Source organism: Rhinolophus hipposideros (genome assembly GCF_964194185.1).
Source record: "Rhinolophus hipposideros genome assembly, chromosome: 20".
NCBI lineage: Eukaryota > Metazoa > Chordata > Mammalia > Chiroptera > Rhinolophidae > Rhinolophus > Rhinolophus hipposideros.
This window is the reverse complement of record NC_138066.1, coordinates 47,918,602-47,936,019: the sequence shown is the minus strand read 5'-3', so window position 1 is coordinate 47,936,019 and position 17,418 is coordinate 47,918,602. Positions and strand designations below refer to the sequence as shown.

General features: G+C 56.4%; 2 protein-coding genes across 6 annotated transcripts in view; both read right to left on the bottom strand.

The window, feature by feature from the left end:
- The window catches only part of TTYH2 (tweety family member 2), a 33,805-nt gene extending 27,228 nt beyond the window's left edge, over nt 1-6,577 (bottom strand). Inside the window, exon 1 of one of the 2 annotated variants that reach the window (XM_081027735.1) lies at nt 6,393-6,577. In XM_081027735.1, coding sequence (XP_080883861.1) covers nt 6,393-6,521 — 129 coding nt within the window. In that variant the 5' untranslated portion in view covers nt 6,522-6,577. The remainder of the gene's footprint in view (nt 1-6,392) is intronic. The other variant, XM_081027734.1, reaches the window with a different exon arrangement.
- Nucleotides 6,578-11,335: 4,758 nt separating this feature from the next.
- Nucleotides 11,336-15,227, bottom strand: RPL38 (ribosomal protein L38). Of its 4 annotated transcripts, none has more exons than XM_081028252.1 (5): nt 15,134-15,227; nt 14,436-14,471; nt 14,266-14,326; nt 12,014-12,136; nt 11,336-11,409 (listed from the first exon to the last, which is right to left on the bottom strand). In XM_081028252.1, exons 2-5 carry the CDS (start codon nt 14,436-14,438, stop codon nt 11,384-11,386), a joined length of 213 nt encoding a protein of 70 aa, XP_080884378.1. In that variant the 5' UTR covers nt 14,439-14,471; nt 15,134-15,227; the 3' UTR covers nt 11,336-11,383. The 4 variants fall into 4 exon arrangements, with proteins under 4 accessions (XP_080884378.1, XP_080884376.1, XP_080884377.1 ...); XM_081028250.1 differs by lacking the exon at nt 15,134-15,227 and adding an exon at nt 14,686-14,740; XM_081028251.1 differs by lacking the exon at nt 15,134-15,227 and adding an exon at nt 14,649-14,695.
- Nucleotides 15,228-17,418: the final 2,191 nt, after the last annotated feature.

Sequence of the window (17,418 nt, the reverse complement as noted above, 5' to 3'; positions counted from 1 at the left end):
GGACTGCAGGCCCGAGGGCCGGGGCCCTTTTCAGTGGTGAGGGTCCCTGTCGGGTCCACCCCGCCCTGCCCCAGCCTGCTCGGCTGCTCGGCCCTGTGAGGGTTCACGGTGGCCTTCGGACCCCTGACTCGACCTGCGCTGCTGGTCACCTGGACCAACAGGCTTCCGAGCCTCAGGAACAAATGGCCAAAGTGGTGGGGACAGCCCAGAAGAGGACAGGAGAGATGGCTCATTCGGGAGTGGGGAGGTGAACGTGACTTAAAGTGTGGCTTTCACTTCACGTGGGAGAGTTAAGTCACAGGTGTGACCAGGAACTCACCTTCCTGACTCTCCAGTGTGGATGGCAAGCCCTCCTCCAGGCACCTGAGAAGGCCCAGGAGACCTGAACACATCACCCTGCTGAAGTCCTCATGGTGTGGCAAGGGCTGGGTCCCCAGCCTGGAGCACCAGGCCTGTCCCCGGGGCTGCCCCAGGAGGCCCCTGCTCTGTGAGACAGTACAAAAGAGCTGCCACCTTCCGCGCCCGGCCCAATGCCCCCGGCCAAGGTGAAGGAGGCTGAGGTCAGGCAGGGGGTTAGAGCCTCGCTACTCAAAGTGACTGAAGTTCCCCGACCTACGGCCCTGGCCCCGACATCTTACGGGACGCAGAATCTTGTTAGCAAGGCAGACTCCCAAGCCTAGACCCAATGAATCAGAACTGCCTCTAGGCGTGACCTGGACGCCATTCGAGTCTGGGAAGCAGTGATTAGCGCGAACACACTACCTCAAACATTTCCTAGCCGCTTAAAGTTTCCTTCAAATAGGTTGATACACAGAGCCTGCCCTGACAGGGGAGTGGGCGGAGATGCCACGCTTTGCCCTGGCCAGCCCCTCGCAGGCCCCAGAGCCCTGTGAAAACCCCGGAATCCCCTGAGCAAGTTGCAAACCACTGGGCAACAATCCCACGACCTGGCAATTCCACTCCTGAATGTTTACCTTACAGAAAGGAGGGCCCGTGTGCCCCAAAAGACACACACACACACATGCTCACAGCAGCTTAATACAGAGGTAATATTAAATACTCAAAACAACCCAAATGTCCGCCAACAAGAGAACGGATACAGAAAATGGACTGACAGTCATGAAATGGAATACTACGTAGCCATGAAAAGCAGAATTTTCCAGCTACATGTCCCAGCTACACACGGCAATATTGACCAGTCTCACAGAGGTGATGTTGGGGGAAACAAACCAGACTAAACAGCGGAGATGGTGCGGTTTAATTTATGTAAAACACAAAGTCAGAGAAACTTATCTGCAGCCACAGAGGTCAGAATAGTAGCTACCTTTGGGAGGGGAGGGAGCACGAGGGAGTCTGCTGGGAGCCAGGAATGTAACTGGGATGGTATCACAGACGCACGTACTAAGCGGCACTGTGCAGTTTCTTACAAGTTATGCCTAATGAAAAAAAAAAGTAACAAAAACCCAGACAGACCTTTTGTATAGATTAGACACTGGTAAACAAGCAGACCCCCTCTCAGGTACCCTTGACTTCTAGCTTGCCTCCCAGATAGCCCCTCTCTCAGTCTGTCCCAAACAGGAGAACCCGCTGACTACCACGTGTCCCCACTCAGCAAGGAAGGGCCTCCAAGATGAGGTCAAGATGCAGGCTGGTGCCGTTTCAGTCTCTCCAAACCGCAGCCCGTGCCCACCCCCGTGCTCCCTGTGCTGGCTCCCCTGTTGCACTGTCCCAAGCCCACTCCGGCCTCCTGCGAGCCCAGTCCCATGGGCAGGGCGCTGGGATTCTGCAGCCCAGGCCCCGCCAAGCTGGGCAGCTGGTCTCAATTAGGTTACAGATGACGCAGTCCAGCGCCGGGGAGGCCATTCTGGGAAACCCAAATGCCGAGCACTTTGTTAGCTGTTCACCTTGGGAAGCTCCCACCGCTCCCTCCAGGAGCTGGGAAGAGAAGGGTGGGATAGGGCCAGAGGGGTCTGGGAGAGGACAAAGGAAGGGAAGAAGAAAGAAGGAAGGTGGGGGAGGGGGAGGGGAGGAAGTGGGAAGGAAGCCGAGGCTTAACCAGCAGAACCAAGTCCCACAGCCACCACCTTGGTGTCCCCTGCCACCTTCTAATAGGCAATTATTTTCCTGCTTCTAATTAACACTGCAAATCTCCATGTGCATGGGGTGGGAGGAGGATGGAAGAGAAAGAAACTCCCATCCAGCAGGAGCTGGGAGCTCAGCTTACACACCCTCCTGCTCTGACAGACAGAGCCTGGCAAGGACGTTTACCATGTCACCCCATACCCCCCAGGGCCCTGCAGCCACCACCTCCCCCCATTCCACCCCGACACGTGCCCACAGCCCCCACATCAGGGCTCAGGCTCCAGTCTCTCTCCTCATCAAAGTGACTTTGGTTAGTTCTGGTTTTTCACTTTGTGACGAGAAACCCAGAGCAGAAAATCAGGACCCACGCTGGGGGCAGCCGTGACCGATTTGTACTCTGGGAATCCAGAGGCTGCAGCCGAACCCCAAGGGGCTTCTGCAATAGGTGCAGGAGCGGATAACAGCCGGAGCCCTCTCACCCCAAGACCGCAGGAGACAGGGAGCCAGCCTAAGGGTGAGGCCAGGGGGAGGGGAGCTGGAACTACGGATTGGGAAGGGTTAAGTACCTACCTCCCAGACCTCCCTGGGCTGGGCAGGGCAGGGGTGGGGGGCGGACAGCGTGATGGTCTGCTGACCATGACTCAGTGCTCAGACTGGGTGAATGGGGCTTCCTCATCCCAATCTCAGCTCCTCTCACACTCAGACCTTGACTGTGGGCTCCTTGCCTGGTCTTTCCTCCTGAAACCTGCCCCCAAGTCAGGGGCGTGTGGGGAGCCTGTAGTTCCGGGTCTAACCCCCCCTCTGTCCCCTCTCCCCACATACTTGGGACTCTCTGGGGAGTCTAGGAATTGAACCACCCAAAGTTAACACAGGAAAACACATGGCGAAATACAAAAAGTTCCAACACCGGCTCTGCGGCTCCACGCATGTCCCCAAAGAATGGCTGGTCTACTGATGCAGGAGACGGGACGGGAAACACACATGTGGCGCCTGCATGTTGACAGTAGCAACAATTAACATCTGCAGATCAGTGTCTGGTCTCCCCACGAGCAGAGGGGTGGATGGTGGCGGCGGCATCAGAAGGAGGACACTGAAGTGGCTTGTTCCGGTAGACACCACCGGAGGCAGTGCCAGCGCCCTTTCTGTTGTCCCCAGTTCTGGACACCCGGCGAGCTAGAGTCACCTCCTTTCCAAGCAGCACCTGTGGCGATTTACCCCGTGCCAGCCACTGGCTACATACTTTACATCCACCAACTTATCGGGTCCTCTCTGAAGGAGGAATCATCTCCATCTCCACTCCTCCCCTGTCAAAGGGGAGAAGACTCAGGTGGGAGTTCTGGGCTGCTTCTCCTCTGGACACACAGCCACCACAGGGGCGCAGCCTGAAGCTGGGGGCGCTGGGGGTCAGGGCGCCCTCCTCCACCCAGAAACTCAGCTCACCTGCCTCTGCTGACCTGAGAGACCTCGTCAGCACCTGAGCAAGGACTCAGGGGTCAAGTACACTGAGGGAGAAGGGTGGAAGCAAACATTCTTAGGGGGCTTCCACTCCTCCCCACGATCCCAGAAAGTGCGTGGGAGCCCTTGCTTCCTCAGGGAAGTTTGGGAACTGAATTTGCTCAGGATATTCCATTTACCAGGTGACGTGCTCTTCTGTCACCTCCACTCTTCAAAGATTCCCTTTGCTTTCTAGATCCCTGCACACAACTCATCCCCTCCCCTGAAAGCTCCTGCAGGCCTGTACCTGCCTGTTTCCACGGCCACTTAGTTTTTGGTACACACACACACACACACACACACACACACACTACCACAAGCCAGCACTGTTCATTTTTGCGTGTGTTTTTTCAGTCTTCAGTGTCAGTTGGTTTCTTCCCTCTGTTATCCCGTATGGGGTATGTGCTTGGACAAGTTGCTGAATGTCAAGGCTACTCTGTGTAATGATTTGTATCACTGGGTCGTACGTACTACATGCTATGGAACCCTCTATGTACTAAGCATGTTACACGGAACATCTCATTTAATACTTGCAGGTAAGGGAAGTGAGGCTCAGAGAGGTACAGAAACCTGCCATGGTCACACAATAAGTGATAAAACTAGCATTCCAACCCAGACAGCCAGATGGCAGAGCCCCAGCCCCAGGCCCTGGCTGCCTTGGTCATCATGTCACCCAAGCCTGGCACAGAGCTTGTTTCCAATCAAGTGTGCTGAGTACTAAGATGACTGGCAGCAGAAGGTGCCCAATCCATGGTGTTAACCAACCTGCCACCTGACTCTGGCAGGGACTGCCCCTCAGGAGAAAGGGGATGCCTAGGAGAGACCCCAGGGTCAGACAACAGGGGAACTTACTAAAATAGGAGCTGCCTTAAATAACACCCAGAGCCAGACTTCCCATCTCAGCCTGGGCCACCACATTCGTCTCCCACTGGGCAGTTGGATGTCTTGCTGCCCAGGAACAGTGGCCCATGGGAAGGGGATGCCCTCTGGAGTCATTTGATGCCCAACACAGTGTGCCAGGCTCCAAACCCTGGGAGGAGAGGGGTAGAGCTGTGAGTGGTTCCTCTGGCTCATGGGAATGCTCCATGGGACTAAGGGGCTCAGGCCATACCAGCCACAGCTGCTGGCCAGACAGGTGCTGGCTCTGGGGGCCATGGTGTGAGGGAGGGCCCCACCACCCCTACCTGAGCCTGGCGGTCTTCTTGACCCAGCCAGGAGTTTAGATTTCCTCCAGTGGAGAAGAGAAAACTGTGGTTGGAGACTCCAGGTGCAGGATCTGGGCACAGGGTTTGCGCACACGTGCACACACACACACACACACACACACACGCCAATAACAACACAGCTGTCTATGAAATCATATCCTCCTCACTTCATGCTTTCATAGGGAGCGGAAGATTCCCTGGAGCTGTCCCCAGACAGCGGCATTCTCACGGACACTCACTTGAACACTCACTTCCACAGACCAGGCTCTGGAAGAGGGAGGAGCAAACACAGATTAGGAGGGAGCTCGGCCAGACAAACCCTCCAAACTGCCCCCTCCATCCCTGCCTAAAAGCAGGGAGGGGTCCTGATGCTCCTTCCTTCTGGAAAGGCCGGCACCATCTGCCCAGGGCCTGAGGGCGACAGGGACACTAGAGGCTATTATTAGACTACGGATCAAGGGTGCACTGCACACCCTATGGGATCAGAATACACCAGCCCTGCAGGAGAAAAGACATGGCCCGGAAGAGGCGACCAGGCGACCAGCCGACTCCCGGCTCAGCCTCTCACTCTGCCCCAAGGGCCCCACCAGCCCCACACTGGGAGATGGCGCCTGAGAACCCGACACTGCAGGCAGAGGTGGCCTGGGGTCAAAGTCCTGAGATGGGCGCCAAGCTCTGAACAAATGGGCCCGTCCCAGGCTGCCCCGCCTGAATCTTTGCCCAAGCCGAGAACTGACTCAGTGGGGCCACCGGGGCTTGGCCAGAACTGAGAAGACTGGGGGATTCTGTAGCTCTGCCTGGGCTGGAAGGCCTGGGGAGAAACCCCCCACCGCTGGGGTGCAGAGACCACAGAGGGAAAGGCCAGCAGAGCAGGGAAAGAGCAGAAATGCAAGGAGGGGAGTGGCTGGCCAAGAAGCCAAGACCCCAGAACTCCAGGGTCTAGAAGGCGTGTAGGTAGTGGGGGCGGGTGCTTGGAAGGGTGACGCTGGTGTGAGATGGGGCTGACCCGGGGCCACCTTCCTCCTTCCAAACACCCACACGTGGCTGTGGGTTCTCAGCGCACACGAGGGAAGTCACCCCTCGCCGCCTCCCCAAGCTCTGAAGCCTTCCAGGAGGAGCCCAGGAAGAGGTGTTGGTAGCGGCTCCCACCCTGCAGGCAGAGGTTGGGAGGAGGGGTGCTGAGGGGCCGACCTCGGGAGACTCCAGTCAGTTTCTGCCCAAACTTCTCCCCGCACGCCCAGCCCCGTAAAGAGAGCGCCCGTCTTGGAACCGCACCAGGAGGGAAACGCCGGGAGCCGCTGGGCTGGAGCGCAGGAGTTACCCCGATACAGGCACACACGTCCCCTCCCCGCCCCACGCGGCCCTCCCCCGCGGCGCGCAGCCCCACCCCCCGCCGGCAGCCTCCGCGCCCCTCCTCCTCTTCCTACCACGGGCTCAACTCCTATCTTTCCCGTTTTCCCAGCCCACGAGGTTCCCAGACCGGATGGCCGTGGGCTAAGGATCCCGGGGGAAAAGGGAAGAGGGGCGAGGGGGCGTCCGAGAGGCGTGCGGAGAGCGGCGGGCTGCGGGGCCGTAGAGGGGCGGCCCGGGTCCGGGGCGGCGCGGACTAACCTCCTGGTAACTCTCCTCGCGGGGCTTGAAGGTGCTGTCCACCCGCTGCAGACGCAGGCCGAGGTGCGGGACGCTGTGCAGCCACACCACCCACCAGGGCGCGATGTACTCCACGCGTGCGGCCGGCATTGCTCGGCCCGAGTGAGCACGCCCGCCGCGGCCGCTGCAGCCGCCGCCACTTCGCCCCGGACGCGCGCCCACTCCAGGCCCCGCCCAGGCCCCGCCCCTGGCCCAGGCCCCGCCCCTTGGACACACCCACGAGCTACCACGCGGCGCGCCCTAGAACCCAACGCCCTGTTGTGGTCTGGGATCTGTCCTGGCTCCACCGGTCTAAGAGGTGGAAGGAGAAGTGACAGCTCCCAGAACGCTCCTAAACGTGTTTCTTAATAGCAGTCTCTAAATCCCCGGGCTTCTCCTTAATTACCTGCTATCAAATCAAGGCTAGTGTCAATGAGAGCAGCTAGCCGTCGTGGAGTAAGAGACAAGTGGACAGGAGGGCCTCCTGGAGGAAGGGCCCCTTGTGCTCCTATCCAGAGAGGAGGGGACGAGGGCCCTTGGAGCGCGCAGCAGTATACTCTATTTCCTGAGCACCTACTGTGTGCCAGCCACTGGTCTGTCAGTGAACAAAAGCAGACGGAAACCCTTGTCCAGAGCATATGGCGCTTCAGTGGGCGGATAACAGTCCACACACAAGGACATAAACCGAGCGATGTTAGGGGTGCTTTGGCGAAAAGGAAAAGCAGAGCAGTCTCAGCGGACGAGACATGGTCCGTAACCGCAGCGGCAAATCGGAGCAAGCTTCGCAGGCGCTTCCCCTGAGTCCTTTGAGCGCCTACAGAGGCCTCGGGCATCAGAGGGCCGCCGTTCTGCTGCGGCAAACAGCGTGGTGTGGCAAACAGCGTGGTGTGACCGGAGGACGCGGGCTGGGCAGGGAGGGGGAAGGTCGAGGGCAGTTAAGGGCTGCCCGGGCTTGGGGAGGTGGGAGTGGAGGAGTTAAGGGGTCGTGGGTGGAGACTGCAGCGCAGGGTGGTAGCCACGGGGGAGAAGGGGGGTTTAGGGGGCAGGGACATGGGTGACACAGGAAATCTGGGAGGGACTCCCAGGTTCCTGGCTCCAGGAATTGGGTGTTTCTGGGTGAATGTAGGAGTCCTGAAAAGGCCTGCAAAAACGCCTCAGCGGCCCACAGAGGCCCTGTGCGTGAGAGGCCAAGGGGCCTGGATAGAGTCTTGTCCTGGGCTCCAGGCCTCTCCTCCTGGTCTGCACGGGCCGGGTCCTAGTTCCCAGAGTCTTCCTGTGGCCCTCTCATTGCGCATGCCCAAACCTGAGGCACTCAGCCCTGGCACAGAAGGCTGGAGACCACTGTTTTCTCATAGAGGTTTTCTTTCATTCAAGAAATTTTGATCTAGCACCTTTTCTGTTCTAGGGGATACAGTGATGAATAAAATATACAGGCTCCTGTCTGCATGGCATCTAGAGTCTAAAAGGTGAGGGCAGCAGCCTTTTATCCCAGTGATTAACTACTAACTCTGTTCACTGCTTTTAAGGGTCCAGTGTTGGTATGTGAAGGGGGGATGGATTCTGGGGGTGGGGGGGCGGGGGTGCCTCGGTATGTTTCCTGAAGAATGACGCGTGAGGTGAGAGCTGAGGATGACAGGGAGATAACTCGGGTTGTCTTGGGGAGGATTTTAAGCAAAGGGACAGGAACTATGAGATCAGGGATTAGGGTGGGCAGGTGGGAAGCCGAGTGAGAATGACAAGGAGAGACTGGAAAACTGCAGACACAACACAGATCAGCAGCTGGCTGCCAGGGGCTGGGGTGCAAGAGGACTTTCCAGGGTGATGAAATACTCTCTTGATTGCCGTGGTGGTTACTCAACTGTAAATCTTGGTCAAATTCATAGAGCTGTACGCCAAAAAGGGTGAATTTCACCTCAATAAGCCTTACTTTAAAATAAATACCTTCATGCTTTAAGGAAAAGAGGCTGCAAAGTAGGCAAGAGCCAGATCACACATGGCCCCGTAGACCCTGGTGTTTTGGTCTTTGAAGCGGCCACGGCCAGTTGAAGAGGAAAATGGACTTGAAGCAATTTTATGGGGCCTCAGTGGGTACTGACAACAGGCATGACCATGGAGCTGTAGCCTCTGCTCCCTGGAACCTCCGGGACAGGGCCCATGCATACCGTTTCCTTCCTCCCCCATCTTCTCCATGTCATTCCTCCCTCTCCTCCATGTCAACACCACAGAAGGTGACAGCTGCTCGTTCTTGCCACAAGGCCTCCCAAAGTTCTGGGAAGTTATGAGTACTTGGCATTCCTCTAGGAAGATTAGAGTTACAACTGTGAACTGTCAGTGCCTTAGGAGGGAAGGGAGGATGAGATACCAGAGACCCCACATGGGGGGGTCCACCTCCTGGGAAATGGTAAGGAGTTGCGCCTGCAGTACTGACCTTGAATGTGGTAGGGGGGAGCCTTGCCAAGAGCTGGGGCTGGGCCAGAGAGGCAGTGGGTGGGGGAAAGGGGAAGGCTGTACACGCACTCAAAGACGTCAACTGCAAAAGCTCACCCTCAGGGCCACACTGCCGTCACCTGGGCGCAGCTTGGAATACTCAAACCTGCTTGGCCGGTCTGCACCCAGGCAGACTGTGAGCCATGCGTTCTAGCTGTTTCCACAGAAGCCTGCACACCTAGACAGTTGAGCTGGTGGAGCTGAGGCTGAACAGATCTCCCAGGGATTTGTTATGGAGTTGATGTGAGAAAAGCACCCGTCTTTCCCAAACTAACAGCTGTGGCCCATACAAAGTGGCCACTCACCTGGCGCAGCTGGGACAAGCTGTCCCAAGCTGATGAGCTGGCCTGCTGCAGCAAGGCAGTGGTTGGCCCTGGCCACCAAATGGCTTAAAAACAGACCTGTGTCTTAGACTAGTTTAAGCATAATCTATGCAATCTCTGGCTACCATCAACGATTTTTAAAGCGTCTCAGACTCCAAGGCACAAGCCAGAGCCGAGAACCTCGGCATGAAAGGATGCCTTCTCTAGACATGGAGGGCTTGTCTCCTAGGAGCTGAGCCTGGTCTCTGGACAATGTGCTGGGACAAAGGAGGCCCTAACGGTAAACCCTCCCTGCTCCTGGAAATGGAGCAGAGAGAATAGGGAAGGCTGAACGTGCTCCATCTGGGTCTGTCAAGTCACTAGGAGCCGGTAGACCCCTCTCTGCAAGGAAAGAGAATCCAAACCATCTCTCATGACCAGATTAAAAAAACTACCTTCAACCTTAAAATTCTTATAGAACAAGGAAGTCAACTAATGGTTTCAGGCACTTAGCTGGATTTTATCCTGCGAACCATTTCCAGACCCTCCGGGTCGGCGGTTCATTTGTTGTGCTATGTCCCCACCTTGTGGTCTGTTCTGACATGACCCCATCTCCATTTCCCAAATTTGCTAGGGGCCAAGAGCCCCTCTCAACCTTTAAAAATAGCTCATTTAACCCTTACAACAAACCATGTACCATGTTTCCCCGAAAATAAGACCTCGCCGGACAATCAGCTCTAATGCATCTTTTGAAGCAAAAATCAATAAGACCCGGTCTTATTTTACTATAATTTTTTATTTTTGCTCCAAAAGATGCATTAGAGCTGATTGTCCGACTAGATCTTATTTTCGGGGAAACGTGGTATTATGGTTAATTGCCAAAACCATATGGAAATGGAGGCAACCCCCTCAGCCACAAAATGGGCCTTGGGCCTGGAACACTTACCTGCCAAGGGCCTAGGAGCGCACAGCCTGTGCCAGGCTTGCCACAGGCAGGAGGATCCTTGTTTGAGGCTCAATGAGCCTTTTGTCTGTTTAAAACGTGCATCACGTGGCACCCGATCAGCCCCTCTCGGGATAGTCCTGGGCCTGTCCTCTGAGGGAAGGGGTCCTTCCATTAGGAAACAAGGGATGTGTGTAGGGGGGTTGCCCTGCCACTGAACAGAGACCGCTGCTGCCCACGGATTTTGACCCAAGCAAGCAGTCTGGACTGCACTGGTTTCCCCAGCGACTCCCACACCAAGATGCAGCGGACACAAGTGTTTAGAGTCCTCCCCTGGACTGTTAACTGGTACGCAGAGGTGAGGCCACTTCTCAAGACCCACAGGTTAGCGAGCGGTAACCAGGATTTTATCCCCAAGGAGTTAGGCCTGGCCGGGACCTAATCTGCCACTCAAGCTGAAATTTGGGCCCTTTGAGTAACAGCTCCATTCACACACCCACCCCAGTGAACTCAGTCTCCATCCCACGGCCACGAGACTCCAGCTTCTCCCTTTAAATGTCATTTGGATTTTATAGCTGGTCTTCAAAGTCTGTCTCCTTTCCTGTTTCAGGATGTTCCGTCTTCCTGGAAACACGTGGCCGACTTTGCTAGGCTTACATCTTATGTCCTCAGCTTTTAAGGTTCCTTCCCTGAGCCCTCCATCTAAATCGTCCTTCCACCTGCATTAATCTCACCGCACCCCTTACTGTTCCTGAACTCCCGTATCTAGGAAACACACAAGTGCCTTAGTATTTATAAAACCCTTACGCCTACCTCTGCATCAAGGAATACTTTGACGGGGACATGAAAGGCTGCTACATTCCAGGGTGGCCGGCTTAGCTTGTAGCCACTGCCAAGAAGGCTAATCAACTCCTACTTTTAACGATCCTTTTCATTATCAGGAAGCTCATTTTACCTAAGTGACTTTTAAGTCTCCCGAGTGCATACTGGCTTACTTCCATGAGTATCTGGCTCTTCTAGCTGCCTATTTCCATCTATTTTCAAACTTAGACTAAGAAGAGGATGGCTTTATCTGTCCAGAACCCAAGATAGGTGACGCAGGGAGGCTGCAACCAGGACCCCATCTCCTATTTTTACCAGAAGCCACCACTAAGTAACATTTCCCTTCCCACCGGTCCTCAAAGACAAGACACTTTAAGAATTTTTAAAATTTTAATACAGTTCAGATCAGCATGTGTGCTTCATTTCAGCTCCTTCACTGCCAAACCTAGAGGAAGAGAGATTATAGAGGTGTGTTACCCGGAAGATGTATTCTGAGTTACTGTTGTCCCCCAGAAGATGCATTCTGAGTTGCTCGTCCGGAGTTTGTACCAAAGCTGAAGAGATCTCACAAAGGTCAGATTTTAAGCCCATCAGGGAGGTTTTGCTTAAAATATTGTTTGAAAGAAAACAAAAACAAAACAAAAAACCCTTCAGCCTTTACAGAGGTGCCCTTCCGCTTTGCGCCCCGCGGGCAGCTGTCCTCCCCCACCAGGATGGGCCCTTTGTTTAATCTATGCTCACAGTCTATTATAGTCAGTTTTCCACTCTGTAAAGACGAAGATCATCAAAACCAGCATCAGCCTGGCAAGGATGAAATGGTACACACGGAAGAGGTGTTACCTGTCACTATTCTCATACAAAAGCATGGAAGGGAGCGTTTCCGGGGTGGGCTCTGACCTCTGAGAAACGTTACTGCTTCCATTAACAGCAAGAGCTGATACTGAGACCACAAAACGGACTCTCCTCAATTTGGGGACAACTCAAGAAACAAGATGGTGACACATGCACCCTGTACATTCTTGGCCCCCCCTTGCTTTCCGCTCACTCACCTGGGGGCAGGGACTGCTTCAGTTTCTCTGCCTTCTCTTTGTCTGTGATGACCAAGGTGTACAGGTATCTGCTGCATCGAACTTTAAACTTCACATTATCCTTATTTTTCTTGATCTTGACGGCTACCAGAGACCAGAATCAGTAATTTAGTTGAATCGCAGAAAAGACGTCCCACAGCTCACCGGCTTTAGACTTCTGTAGAGTGGCACTTCTAACTGCAACCACTGACGGCTGTGCTGGGCTCCCTGTACCGTCCTTCCAAACAGGACACGAGATTCCCTCTACGATCTCAGTATTTATAATCAGTGCCAGAAAGCCACACTTCCCTTGGATCAACACTCAGGAGCCTGGGGCTCACTCTTAATTGGTTTGTTTACATGTAAAACATGGGTCTATGGTACACTGAACACACCCGAGGACATTCTGTGCCCATTTTATTTTTTTAAAGGAATGGAAGTAGTTCATAAAGCAAGGAGATGGGCATCTGCCGGAACCAAGAACTTTCCACCACTCCTTCTCTGGACAGCAGTTCTCTGCGTGTGAGATGACACGCTGGGACGATGCTGAAGCGCAGTGAGCACACGCTGAAGCGCTTCCTAAAATGCCTATGGAATCCGTTTTTGGGGCTCTTTGTTGCTGCCCAATTCTATCTCAGGACCACAGCTCACGAAGAGCCCCAAGGGTGCCTCAAACTCAGCAGTGCAGGGTTTGAAGTTTTGCAAGTCTGGTTAAGGACAAGTGTCAGTGCATTTCAGGCCACTGGAGCCACGAGCTTCTCCGTAAGCCGGTCACTTCGTGCACCCGTCAATCCCCTCATTCCAACCTCTTTAAAAACAGCTCATTATTATAAAAGCAGTGACGTGCCAGCTGAGTCGGGGGCTACGGGGCTCCAGCGCCTCAGCCCCAGCACCTGACCCGACACAGAAACAGCGCAAGGTTAACCTGTCCTCACAACCCACGACCCGTTTCTGCCAGTAACTGTCACAGGGACAGGCACGAGCAGCAGCACTGGCTGCCTTGGCTCGTGTTTTAGTAAATCCAGGACCTGGATGTTCACTCGAACCAACCTACTCTGCTCTCTTACCGTTCCTCGGGAAGCTAAGCACACTGCAGGCCCCGGCAGCTGTCACACACGTGTCAACTGAGCCGGACGCTGCCAAGTATAGGGATCCCGCAGATTGCTCCACAACGATTAGTTCCACTCAGGGGTACGTAACGCGCCCTAAGAGCTGAGACGGGGACAGGAACCGTGCGCGCCAACGTTCGCTGCGGTGGCCGAAGGGTGGGTCACTCAAATGTCCGTCAACCTCTCCCCCCCCCGCAGGGGCTTCAGCCTGAACGGGGGCTCCGACCGCTGCTCTAACGCGGGAGAACCGAGCACGTCGTGCTCAACGCAGCCAGCCAGCCAGTCCCCAACGCTCCACCGTGTCGCCTGCGAGGCTCCTCGCGCAGCCGCGGCCCCGGGAGGCCGCCAGGGGCTGGGAGGGGCGGGCGCCGCGGTTCCACGGGCAGTTTCCGTTCTGCGAGACCGAGCGCCGGGGCTGCCACGTGCCGCCGCCCGGGAAGCGGACCCCTGAAGGCGGCCGGTTCTGCGGCGCGCGCTTTGGCGTTAACACCGTCACCTACTGACACCGTCACGTGCCGGGGGCCACGACCCCCACCCCCCGGGCCGCAGCGCAGACGCGCGGATTCAGCGCCGGCTCGTCCCCAAGGTCCCTGGCGCATCGCCCGGCGTCACCGGGGCCGCAGGTAGCGGGACAGCCGCCCCCAGGCCCTGCTCCGGGCGACGCGGACACGAGGGCCGCTCTGCGGCGGCGCGACGGCCCCACGCGGGTACTGCCGCCTGCGGTCCCACACCCACCGGGGCCCCCGCGCCCACAGGCGGCCGCCGCCGTCACCCCGCGCCAGGCGCTCAAGTCCCCACGCCCGCCGTGACCGTCCCCACGCCCGCGTGACCGTCCCCACGCCCGCGTGACCGTCCCACAGCGCGTGACGCGGCCAGCGTCCCGGCCCGCGCCACGGGCCCCAGACCCGCCCCTTCCACACACGAGCCACGTTCTCTCGCGGACGAAGCTGCGCGCGGGAGGGACGGTGTGCGACGCGGCAGAGAAGGTGGCGGGGCCGGGCCCCACGCGAGCGCGCGCCCCCGGCCACGCCGGCCCACGGCCACGTTCCCGACACGCGCGACACGCGCGGAGGGGAGCCCCCGCGCCCCCCCCCGCCCCCACCCCGCCCCCGTCCCGCGCCTCACACTTGGCGTCCTTGCGCCGCGCCGTGAGCAGGAAGTCCTTGATCTCCTCGATCTTGCGAGGCTGCGACACAAGAGACACGGGCTGAGTCACGCGCACGGACGCCCCCTGCCCACGCCCAGCCCCGCAGCCCAGCGCCTCCCGGAAGGGCCCGGGCCGGGGCCCCACTCACCATGGCTGCGAGGCGCGGACACGGCGCGGCCGGCACCTGCGGGGAAGACGCACGTTAGCGGCGGCAGGGCGCGGGGACCCGGGGCCACCACCGCTTCCCCTCCGCGGCCCTTCCGAAATGCCCGCGCCATCGCACGCCATCCTCCCTCCCCGCACCCTTGACCCAGCAGGAGGGTCCGCAAATTCCACCCGGCCGTGGATGACCTCGGATTACCCCAGGATCCCCCACAAACGCGCCTAGAGACACTCACAGCAAGCAGCAAGAAGCGAGCAGGAGGAGGAAGGACGAAACTTCCGTTTCCGGTTAGTTAAACCCTCCCCCAGAGGAGCCTGGGTACGGTGTCTTTAAAGGGTCAAACATCATGTAGTCGTTTGCCTCCCGTGGTAGCACTTCTGCCCCCTTCTGGCGCAGATTAATAGCGCAGCTCCGCGAATGGAATGGGCAGCCCCCCTCCTCCAGTCTCTCTCCCTTTTCTGCTCCCAATGACCCCCAAACCCCTCTGCTTTCATAGGTTTTATTTCAAATCTAGTTTCAAGACTTAAGACTTTATATTTATTACTTTCATTAGACCTGTGCATCGGGCATCTACGTAGAGGTTTTCGGATTTAAATGAAGGAAACGTCCTATATAAATTTTAGAACCTCTTTCTAGGGGCTCCTCACATTGCCTTCTGGTGCTCTTTTCCAAGGATATCTCACCCGTCACGAGCACGGTGCTCTACTCCATTTAAGGAAGGTTTTCCACATGCCACTGCCAATTCCTGTAAGGACTGGTGCACGCACGATGCCAGCAAGTGTGTACTTCCCGCAGCGGATTTCCATCCATCACGTAGGCCCTGCAGCCCCGCGTGGCTCCCACCCCACGCCCAGGCTCCCACCCCACGCCCAGGCTCCCACCCCACGCCCAGGCTCCCGCGCAGGCTCCCGCCCGCTGCACGAGGCCTCTGCTTCCTTCCCGCCTCCACTCCAGGCCTGATGTCATTTCCCCGCACGCATTTACTCTCGGTTCTCATATCAGGTCTCTTCAGGCAGGCTCCGGGAAACCGGTGGTGATCGATTTTATTTTTATCCCCCGCTTTCATTTTATTTTTAACCTCTCTACAAATGTCTACACTTTATTATATTTGTTTCCCCCCAATTTAATAACTGCCCAACAGAATGTAATTGCCTTGTGCACATTATTACACTCGAAGAGAGTGCTTTACCATGAACTTTACTTTGAATTCACTCTCCTCCCTCCCACCGGACAAGCCCAGGTTGGGCATCTTCCAGGGGGTGCTGTGCTGGGCACACAGGGAAGAAGAAACCAACAGAGATCATAAAGCCCTCTAATTGTGCTGCAGAGCCCTGTAAAAGGAGCCAATCTCTGTTTCTGTAACTACAGATGCATCGAGGTGTTCACGGTGGGAAAGTTAATTGGTAAGAGCTTAATTTTAGACCGTTGGAAGGTCAGAGTCCAGACGGAGAATTCTGACCCGAGAAGGACAGTGACAAATCCCTTAGCCTGACTTTCCCAGCCCCCCTCCCTCTCAGGCTGATGCCTTTCTGGTGTTTTCCGCCCCACTGCTCCCCCATAGACAAATCGGCCTCTTAGCTAACCAACTGGCCTCTTAATGCACTGGGCGCTTCCGGATCCCCACCAGGCACGTGCCCCCCACTTTGCTGCAAGTCCTGCTCATCCTCCAGAGCTCAGCTCCCACCTCTCCTTCAGGCAGGGCCCTTCACCTCTAACTCCTGTCACTTGTCACTCACACAGCGGTCACTTGCACATACTTTTTGGTAGACCGCGCAGGAGTGTTGGACTTTCCATACATTTGAACCAACTTTTCTTTGAAGGCAAGAATGGGGTTCCACATTCTGTTGATAACTCTTGAAATGCAGTACACACACACACACACACACACACAGTAGGTGCTCAATGCTGACACTGTAGGATTCTCAAGCTGGACACAGTATCTGAGATCACTCATGAAGAGTGGATGGATTGATGGAGGGATGAATGGAGGAAGTGAGGGAGGGGTGGAGGGATTCATTTGGACAAAGCAGTGCTGGGCACATAGTAGGTCCATAGGAATATTTGTTGAGTGAATGCCTGGTGCCTCTCCCCACTGCAGGACCCACAGGACAGGGACAGGGGACAGTGGGAGGGGCTGTACCTCTCTTTTGGCAGCAATCCCAGAGAGACAGATGTTCACCCTCTTGCATCGTATAATAAGAGAACATACATGTGTAGTAACAAGACACAAAGGCAAATTTGTTCAAGTACCAGGGTTTTCTCCAGCTCCCCAAGGGGGACAAATAGCAAAATAAATGGCAGCTACTGAAAGGCGAAGCAAGGAGTCTGGTGGGAATGCCTCTCCCGCTTCAGGGGAAGCCGAGTCCCAGGGACTGTCGGCAACCAGGCGGCCAGAGCTGGCGTGAAAGAGCCTGTGACTCAGAGCAGAGCCCAGGACGCTGCTGCATTTGACAGAAACATCCCTGGTGATGCTGATACACTCGCAAGATGGAAAATTCTAACAGGTGCCCAGGGTGGACCCTGTAGGAGATGAAGGTCCCAGACTTGAGGGCTGGGCATAGCATGGTCCACTTTGCCCGTTACAGGTCACTCCGCCTCTGAAGTGTGGAGGGTGGGTTGGAATGTCCAAGACTGGTGGCCGTGGGAATGGTGAAGGTTACTGTCATCGTCCAAGGGCCAGAGAGGAGGGTCTCATCCCGGGTAGTGGCAGTGCGGTCAGAGAGCTGGAGATGGATGGAGGGCACGTCTGGGGCTGTGGGAACCACCCGTCTTCTCCCTTCCCTTCCGCCAACCTGCTGGGCAAAGGGGTGCCCCTGGCTGGGTCCACAGCAGGTGAGGCACACAGCCTCCCTCTCACCCCCACGGGCACGGCCCCGGCCACCCCTGAAGGTTAACTGGTTTAGAGTTCTCGTCAGCTTTCAGGACACCAGTACTGGCCCCCAACTAGCACCTGACCCACAGAGGGCCA

Coding starts and splice junctions, on each gene's coding strand:
- RPL38 (XM_081028252.1), bottom strand. Junction 12,137..14,265: donor GCGGCGCAAGGACGCCAAGT/GTGAGGCGCGGG, acceptor GGTCTCTGGTAG/CCGTCAAGATCAAGAAAAAT. Junction 11,410..12,013: donor GAAGCAGTCCCTGCCCCCAG/GTGAGTGAGCGG, acceptor CTCTTCCTCTAG/GTTTGGCAGTGAAGGAGCTG.